The sequence below is a fragment of the Camellia sinensis genome, chromosome 11 (assembly GCF_055761805.1).
Source record: "Camellia sinensis isolate YWXY chromosome 11, ASM5576180v1, whole genome shotgun sequence".
NCBI classification, from domain to species: Eukaryota; Viridiplantae; Streptophyta; class Magnoliopsida; order Ericales; family Theaceae; genus Camellia; species Camellia sinensis.
Window position 1 is genome coordinate 151629214 of NC_138971.1, and position 10126 is coordinate 151639339.

The 10126-nt window shown below is 30.0% G+C and overlaps 1 protein-coding gene across 1 annotated transcript; it reads right to left on the minus strand.

The window, feature by feature from the left end:
• Positions 1-1053: 1053 nt before the first annotated feature.
• LOC114318658 (transcription factor MYB93) lies at positions 1054-3157 on the minus strand. The gene is made up of 2 exons (XM_028265594.2): positions 2366-3157; positions 1054-2094 (listed from the first exon to the last, which is right to left on the minus strand). Exons 1-2 carry the CDS (start codon positions 2632-2634, stop codon positions 1389-1391), a joined length of 975 nt encoding a protein of 324 aa, XP_028121395.2. The 5' UTR covers positions 2635-3157; the 3' UTR covers positions 1054-1388.
• Between the last annotated feature and the right edge of the window lie 6969 nt (positions 3158-10126).

Here is a 10126-nt window from a genome sequence, read left to right on the forward strand (position 1 = left end):
ATAAACCGGTTTATGATTTTTTCATGGTTAGTATATAAACCGGTTTATGATTTTAACATATTTTTTTTTTATATCAACAAAGAACAAATGGTTACTTAACATTATCCATTATCAATGTTATATAATTCTGTTCGTGGATGAACAAATGGTTACAAAATTGGTTCGTAATAGATTGCATCTATACATACAGATGGTTGGTGAAGAAGCTTCATAGAAATTTTTTTACATTGAATAGTGTTACATATAAGTACAAGAATTGTTATTAAGTTGTTTGGGAAGTGCTAGATAAGCCACCTCTTTTTTTGGTTTTTATTTTTTATTTTTATTTTTTATATCTTTGGTGACTTTGTTTTTTGAAATTGTGTCAATTTTTTTTTAAAAACTTTTTTGATCTGTGTTGTGTAGACGAATTTCAAACGTAATTTTTTAAAAAAAAACAATTAAAAAGCTAAAATAAGCACACACAAAAAACCAAAAAAATGAAAAAAAAAAAAAAACCACTATTTTGTTACTTATTTTTGTCTTTTCTAGACCTTTTTTGAATTTTTTTAAAAAAATTAATTTTTAATTCGTCTCATCGAGTAAAATCTAGAAGTGTAAAACTTTTTGAAATTTATAATTTTTTTTACTAAGATGTAAACAAGTAAAAAAAAAACCACTAAAAAAACCCCTAAACATCAAATCAAATACAGTAAAAAAAAGTACAATAATCAAAGAATCTAATACAATGAACATTCTATAAAGAAAAAATTATCTTCATCTGAAATTATGTTGTCCAGCATGAAAGACGAGAATTTAAAAATAATATAATTCTCGTATTAATATTTTCAACAAAAAATTCCACCAATTGAAAGATCTCATTAAATACTTTTAATTTGTATTAAAATAAATTTAACACATTTTAAGTTATTATTTTTCATACTAGATGAATAATTTGAGACCAAGGTAGTATTTGAGATCTCATAATGAAAAGGACGTGAAAAAAATTATATATATATATCTTCACATTATGTACATTAAAACGTTACCTGCTAAGAAAAAAAAAGCAAAAAATTACACAAAATTCAAATATGTGGTATAAAGATTTAAACATAATATTACAATTTCTATTTTTTTATATCACATTTAGTTTATTATATGATATAGCACATGACAATTATTGGATATTTACAGGATTTACACATTGGATGGTGTGTGCAACATTATTGATAAGATAAATGCTTTAGACCACTAATTAGTGGTGGCTCTAATGATGTGACCCACTGCCACAGTGTGTTTGTGCTTTTTTTTTTTTTTTTTTTTTAACTGTCACCTCACTAGTGGTGGAATTAGTGATAGCAAATTAGTGATCTATAGCATTGCTCTTATTGATAATTCGATAAGCCTATTCAAAGTATATCTTCCCATGAGTGGCCTTCATCATCCAACAACTTCTCCCAAGCTTCAAAGTTGTTGGAAGTTGGTGATTGAGTAGAAGGGTATGTTGGGTCAATCTTGCTTTCACCTTGGTTGATACTAGGAAGTGCACTCTCTGATGATTGAGTATGACAATCACTGTTCTTGTTGTTACAATTGGCACCAACAACTTGTGGTTGAAACCCATCTCCAAACCATGCAATTGCTTTATCAATATCAGCAAAGTCATTGAATTGTTGTTGAGAGTTCACATTCACATCCAAGTTTGGAAACTCCAATGGTGCTTGTTGTGGGATAGTAGTGTTGTTTTTGTTGTAGTGTCCCGAGAGACTAGTTTGAGTTTGTGCTATGCTTGGAAGTGGGGTGGTTGTGTTTATGACTTGCATCATGATTTGAAGTAGTTGGATTTTGGCTAGTTGAGTAGTGGCACCTGAGTGTTGCCTAAAAGCATTGTTGTTGTCCCAAGGGTTCATCAAATTGGTCAAGTTTGAGGCATTGGTCAAGTTTGAGGCATATAGCAAGTGAGCAAGGTTGGCAAATAAGTTGAGATCAGAGATGGGCTTGTGGGTTTGTGGATCAATACCCCTTTGGAGGAGCTTCTTCCTGAGATGGGTATTCCAATGGTTCTTGATTTCGTTGTCAGTCCGTCCTGGAAGATGAAAAGCAATCTTTGACCATCTGCAAGTGGAAACTTATTAGATACTTTTCGAACAGAATTCTTAAAAATTACATGATACAATGGATGGGTCCCACGTAAAGACCGTAATCTTTGTCATGTATTTTTTTTTTTTTTTTTGTGTGTGAAAAGATTCTATAAATTCTCATTTTATTATTATTTACACGGTTCCACCTTGTGAATGTATTGTACATTTTTTGTGGTACGATTTCTATATTCCTAAGTTTTTAGTATTACTTGCAATGTTAAACAAAAATGTCAATGACCACGTACTTGTTTCCAAGAACCGAGTGGAGGTTGATGATAATTTGCTCTTCTTCATCTGAATATTTTCCTCTTTTAATATCTGGCCTCAGATAGTTAGTCCACCTAAGTCTGCAACTCTTTCCACACCTGTTCAAGCCCGCATGCTTTGGCAATGCCCTCCAACTCCCACGGCCGTGTAGTTGAACATAATCGAGGAGCTTCTGATCTTCCTCCGGCGTCCAAGGTCCCTTCTTGATCAAACCACTGTTTTCATCACAACATGGAACTCTAACCATTTTTCTGCAAGACACACTAAACAAACACTTAACTTGAAAGTTGAGAACTTGGGAGACTTGTTTGTGTGTGTGTGTGTGTGAGAGAGAGAGAGAGAGAGAGAAGAGAGGAGAGGAGAGGAGAGGAGAGGAGAGAGAGATAATTCTACGACTAGACTTGGATTATGTTGCAAGATATGGTTGGTTTTTATAAGTGCATGGGATGGGAGGAAGCAATTCACACGATGTAATCAATTTTGATTTTGTCTTTTAATATTTTAAACCAAAAGCCTCCAAGCACAAGGCAAGTGAAAGGTTTTTTCAACAAAATGGAGAAACAAAAAAAAGAAGTTGAATATGATCATTAAAATTAGGGTTCGGTGTATTGCTAATGTCATTCATGAATAGTAAAAATGACTGAGAGTTTTTCTAAAAACCAGAGGTGTAGAAAGCCATCATTACGATTTATGCGTCTTCTTGTTCGAACGCTATTCTTTTAAAATTTTTATACTAAATCTTCTACGGGCTAGATATATAGAGATGACACACGTTCAAACGTTATTTTTCATAGTTCTTATATTGAATCTCTTTATACGGAATCCTCTACGAGCAATGGTACATGGGGACAACTTGCGTTCAATCGTTCTTCTTTCAAAAAATTTATACTAAATTTTCTGTGAGCAAGGACACAGGGGATAGGTGAAGACAATTGTCCCATTATGATCTAAAAAAAAAAAAAAAATCATTCAATTTAGTTTTGAATTTTTGAATTTTCTTGTTTTTAGTGATTTTTTATGTATATCTTAGTCATTTGAAAAGTAAAAATAAAAATAAAAATTTCCTAAAAAGTAAAACATTTATGGGGAAATCTAAAAAAATAAAGAATTCGATTTTTTTTATTTATTAAAATTTTATATTTTTTGTATTTAATAAATTATTTAAAGTTTTTTTTTTCACAAATATTTTACTTTTTAGGTGCATCTAAGTTAAGTGCATACAAAAATAAAATTATTATTAAAATATTAAAAAAATTCACTAAATACAAAAGGTAAGAAAAATAAAAAATTCAAAGGGTAAATTATACTTTGTATCCTTACACTTTACACCAAATTTTACTTTGGCCCCTAAATATGAAATCGTGACAGTCAACCCGTTACACTTTTGGTCAAATTTCACTTTGATCCCTATACAAGTGTCAATGTCCTCTTTTTTATTACTCCATTGTTTAAATCTTTAACAGAATCCAGTTATGTGACAAAAATGTGACGAAATGAGGGTAAGAGGAAAATCATTCTCATTTTCACCAATGCACATTTTGTTTCAAAATTTACATCAAATTATAATTGTATTAAGTTACAATAAAAAGCAGATTATGAATGATTAAGAAGATAAACAAGCGTTTTGCATATATTGGAATTAGAAAATTCTATTTTTTACAATAATACAGTCTTCTGTCTATTTTTATTTCTTTCTATTCAATTTTCTGGCGCCCTTTTTTTTATTTTAAAACCTCTATTTTCTTGCCTCTCTATCCCACACTACAACATTTTCTTAGTTTAGTGACATTTAAAAGTGCCACAAAACTATTCTTCTAATGACATTTTTTGGTCTTGTGGCATTTTGAACAAGTGCCACTTCTATCGGTGCCACGGTAGATACTTGCAAGTGCCACTGCACCATCATGACTGAAAACTTTCAATGACATTTTAATGTCATGGTAGATATTATTTGTGGCACTATCAAGCGCCATTAAAAAAAGAGTTAGTGACACTTGTAAGTGTCATTACACCATCAAGACTAAAACCTTTCAGTGACACTTTAATGTCATGGTAGGCACTATTCGTGACGCTATCAAGTGTCATTCATGACGATAATTCGTTGTAGAACAATTTGATCCGCTCTAGCGGAGACTCGAACCGCCAACCTTCCGCACCATAAACCTTATATACCACACTCTTCCCACTACACCTCTATAGCACCACATGATTATATATGCAACATATATTATTTATATAGTACATACATCCATATTAATATAAAAGTATATGTATAAACATAATTATTTTACTGAACATAATTTATGTAAAATAAACTATTTACTTCCAAAATAAAAAAAAAAAAGACCACTTTTGGCGACTAAAAAATCATACTTTTGGCTACTAATTGTTTTTTAGTTGCTAAAAAACTTAACTTTTGTTGACCAAAATCGGATTTGGTCACCAAAGATGCACTTTCAGCTACTAAAATTTTGGTCACCAAAAAATTTTATTCCTGCCTTACGATTTTAGTTCTCCCGCGCTAAAAATGACCACTTTTGGCGACTAAACTTATTTTTTAGTCGCCAATTGTAGACTTTTGGCTACTTAAATTTTTTTTGGCACCAAAAAGCTTTACTTTTGGCTACTAAAATTTTTTTAGTCGGTAAAACCCATATAATCAGCGATCAAACTTATTTTTAGTCGCCAATTGTAGACTTTTGGCTACTAAATTTTTTTAGTCGTCAAAAAGCTTTACTTTGGGCTACTAAAAATTTTTTAGTCACTAAAACCCATATAATCAGCGACCAAACTTAATTTTAGTCGCCAATTGTAGACTTTTGGCTATTAATATTATTTAGTCACAAAAAAGCTTTACTTTTGGCAACTAATGCTGTTTTGGTCAGGAAATTTAGTCGCCGAATATGCTTTTTCCTGTAGTGTATATTGAGTTTAATTCATTTATTTTTAATCATTTATTGCATTTTAAAAATTTTAAAAATATATTGGCATTTTTTATTTTTTCAAAAATGTCATTATAAGTTTGGAAAGTTTTTGGCTTAGTGGCATTTCTCAAAATGCTATAAAATATTTATTTATGACACTTTTCACCTAAGTGCCATAAAAAGTAATTTGCACCTACCTAGTGTCCTGACATTTTTTAAAAAATGTCATTGCAAACTAAAGATTAGTGGCATCTGTTGGTAAATGTCACGAACATAATTTATTGTGTCATTATTTTATAAAATGTCATAAAATTGGTGTGACATTACTTTATTGAAATGCCACTAGAGCCTTATATATTTTGTGGTTCTGTGGCATTTTTCTAAAACATTTAATGCCAATTTTTACTTTTGTGGCATTTTCTTAAAACATGCTACTAGTGTAGTGTCACTAAAGTGTAAATTTGTTGTAGTGACATTTTTGTTGTAGTGAAGTGAAACTTTTTTTAATTGAAATGCCACTAGAGCCTTGTATGTTTGTGGCTCTATGACATTTTTCTAAAAAATGCCACAAAATATTCTTTTTGTGACATTTTTTAAGAACATGCCACTAGTATGGTGTCACTAAAATATGTTTTTGTTGTAGTGTTGTGACACTTGTTCATTGAAATGTCACTAGAGCCTTTTATGTTTGTCGTTTTGTGGCATTTTTCAAAAACGTGCCACTAAATATCATTTTTGTGGCATTTTCTAAAAATATGCCACTAGTGTAGTGCCACTAAAGTATGTTTTTGTTGTAGTTTTGTGACACTTGTTCATTGAAATGTCACTAGAGCCTTTTATGTTTGTCGTTTTGTGGCATTTTTCAAAAACGGGCCACTAAATATCATTTTTTGTGGCATTTTCTAAAAATATGTCACTAGTGTAGTGCCACTAAAGTATGTTTTTGTTGTAGTGCCAATTTTCCATATACGAACACGTATATATATATATACACCCTAGTAGTAAACTTGTGCTATGCACGTGACTGGTTTAATAATATGTAAATTTTTTTAATAATGCATTAAGCTCTAAATTAATTCATAAAATTATAATTACAATGCATAGAGATCATCTTCTCAAATTTAATAAGTAAATAATATTTCAACGCAAATATTCACAAAATGCTCTAATTATCCAACTGATCTTTTTTTTTTTTTTTTTTGAAATACTAAGCTTGATTTCTAACTAATGAAATAATATTAACAATTAAGAAAATGTTTCTCAATGAATCTAATGTCTATCTATTTTTGATATATTAAAACTCAATAAATGTAACCCATCATGTCCAAATATCTCAAAAAGTACCTGTTAAAATATAAAAGGAAAAAAAAAAAGTGTTAACATTTTTTTCTTATCATTTTTCACATACAAACAAACTTAAAAAAAAAAAAAAAAAAAAAAAGAAAGAAAGAAGAAGAAGAAGAAGAAGAAGATATATTGCCTTATGATGAGGACTGATTAATTGTCCCCATTTTGTATTATTCCTCCACTCCATTGTCGTCACAACTTGCATCTTAATGTAAATTTTTCTAAAGAAAATTATAATACAATAATTTTAAAGTTAGTAAAGATAACATAATCAAATTATTGTTGTACATGAGAAAAAGAAACACAGGGAAAAAAGGGTTATATTTTGTAGTGTTAGTCACAGCACTTTGTGTTATGACACTTTATTTTTTATTTTGTATAAGGAAATAGAGTGTGAAGACTTGAAAAGTGAAGAGGAATGATGAAGGGAGGTGTCATGTCATTTTTTTTTTTCTCTTAAAATTTTGAGAATTTAAAAATGAAGTTTTGAAGTCGTCTTCTTTTTTTCTTTTCTTTTTTATTCAAAGGAAGTTTTGGAGCCTTCTAACATAACTGCATTTGCTTATATATTTGTGGATTTGTATTTTTTGTGGTATTAATTTACTTAATTGAGAGTGAAATTTATTTTAATTTATTTAAGTTATAAATATTTGTGGATTTTTATTTAATTGAGAGTGGAGACCTGATGTGTGATATTTGTGGATTGGCTAAGTGAATTGTCGGTATTTGTGGATTGGTTAAGTGAATTGTCGGTGATAGATATGGAAGAAATTTTTATTATTTTATTTTTGTTTTGGATAGGGAGATGGAGTGGAAAAGTGAAAATGAATGATGAAAGGAGGTGCCACGTCAAATTATTTTTTTTCCTCTTAAAATTGTGACAATTTAGTAATGAAATTTTTATTATTATATAACTTTCATGTGAGCTAGGGATTACTTGTCCCAATTTCCTGTCCCAATCCCTGTCCCTTTGTTTATATGCTGCCACATCACCAATTGAATTATTCCATAAGATTTTTTTCATTTTTTTTTATTATTTTAAATTCATTTTTCTTGATTTTTCTCCTTCTTTATGGATGATTATTCTCCTTCTTTATAGATGATTATTCAGTATTTTCAAAATATGAACACGTGGTACTCCATAAAGTTTTGATTGGTAAAGAAAGATAAGAGCTACGATTTATATTGGGAATAGGATAAACAACATAGTACTAAATAATTAATAATTGGTTTAAAGTATGATTACGTGATGTTCCGACATTATTGAATAATTTTTCCTTTTCCGTTCATTCATGTATTGATTTCATTACATGAAGACTAAGACGGTGAAGATCTGGTAAAAGAAAAAGAAAAAAAATATATGAGTTTCATGAGCCAAAGAACAATATTTGTCCTAAATATTGCACAGATCCTTGCACATCAAAGAGAGCCAACCATGTTTATCAAATCCACGCCGTCAGTGGACCAGAGTGGCGATAACTTTCGAAGGCTAGGTTGCGAGCGGATCCTCTAGAGTAACTCTCTAGAGTGATCTCCTAAAGTGGATGATCGGACGGCTGTGGTTAAGCCTCACCAAAACGACGTCGTTTTGGTGAAGACTTTCAAAAAAAAAAAAAAAAAAAAGAAAACCCAGATTCGGGGAGAGGAAGAAGAAGAAAAAAATTTGCAGAGTTGCAGAGTTGCAGATTGAGAGGGAGGAGGAAGAAGAAGAAAATGGATTTGAGAGAAACCGGAAGAAAACAGATTTGAGGAAGAAGAAAACTCTGGGTTTGAGAGAAAATTTTTTGGGTCTGCAATTTGAGGAAGAAGATTTGAGGAAGAAGAAAATTTTTTGGGTCTGGCTCTGCAATTTGAGGAAGAAGAAAATTTTTTGAGGAAGAAGAAAACTCTGCAATTTTTTTTTTTTTTTTGGTCTGGCTCACAGAAGAAAATGGAAGTTCATCCATGGTGATGAACTTCTTGAGCGACCAAACCAAACCCATTAACCCAACACAGCAAAAAAACTTTTCTTCTTCAAATCCATTTTCTTCTTCCAGTTTTCTTACATTTTCTTCTTCCTCCTCCTTTCAAATCCATTTTCTTCTTCTTCTTCCTCCTCTCGACTCGATCTGCAACAACTCTGCAATTTTTTTTTTTTTTTTTTTTTTTGGGTCTGGCTCACCAAAACGACGCCGTTTTGAAGAAGGATCATCTCAGCCGTTGGATACATTAATGGGACACGTGTTGCACCATAAGGGATCACTCTAGAGGATCACTCTAGAGGATCCGGACCCGGCTAGGTTTAGGTGATTTTCCTTCCCATGACAAGGGCTAATCCTGTGGTGCAAGTGCAGAGATTTACTTTACAGCTGGTGATGTGGCAGCATATAAAAAAGGACAGGGGATTGGGACAGCAAATAGGGACAGCGTGTTGCTAAGAAATATGGCATTGGTTGACTTTCTACTCCTGTTTTTATTTCGTAATTATATTTTTGTCATATAATTAAATTTTATTAAAAAATTTAAATAATAGAGTAACGGAAATATTAAGACTTGTATAAGAATTATAGTGAGATTTAATTAAAAATAATTGTTCTTATATATAATATTTCTAAAAAAATATTGCCAATGGAGCAATTTCCCCCACTTGTTTTGTTTGAAGGTGGGACGGAAATAATTACATTGCTCGTTTTTGGTTTTTTAAAAATATTTTTTAGAAAATTTTACTTTTTATTTTCTCTGTTTTTTATTTTTACTAAATTATTTTAATATTTTAAGTAATTTTTTAATTTTTAGACATATTTAACATAAATACACATAAAAGTATAATTTTTGTAAAAAAAATCTTGTAAAAATTTACTAAATACCAAAAATAAAAAATATATATAAGAATTCAGTATATTTTTCTTATTTTTATGTATTTGTTAATTTTTTAATATATTTTTTCACAATTTTTTTATTTTTTAGATACATCTAAGTAAAGTGCATCTAAAAAAATAAAAAAATAATAATTAAAATTTTAAAAATATTCACTAAAAATAAAAAAATACAAAAAAATAAAAACCTCAATTTTCAAAAAAGTTAATTTAAAAAACTCAAACCAAACACATTTCCTCTATATTTTCTTCATTTTCATTCTTCTAATTATAAAATATATATTATACTATTTTATCAGCACGACACAACATGATATTTAGGCCAAGTTTGGGAAGACTAAATAAGTGCACTTTTTGTCTTTTTGGACTAAAAAATTGAGATTGAAAATATGGATGTTTGGGTTAACTTTTTGACTTTTTATGGAAAAATGTGTAATAAAAAATTGTAAAAATTGGTTTGTAGAGGAAAATTTGAATTGGGAGTTGTGCAGCCGTAATTGTTGACTTTTGGTGAATAGTATTAACTTTTTAACTTTTTGAGTAATTTTTTGGCTTTTTGACTTATTTGGGACTTCCCAAACTTAGCCTTACTCATTAGTACAACCTTTTCGCT

Coding starts and splice junctions, on each gene's coding strand:
- LOC114318658 (XM_028265594.2), bottom strand. CDS start 2,634: ATGGTTAGAGTTCCATGTTGTGATGAAAACAGTGGTTTGATCAAGAAG. Junction 2,095..2,365: donor CACTCGGTTCTTGGAAACAA/GTACGTGGTCAT, acceptor TTCCACTTGCAG/ATGGTCAAAGATTGCTTTTC.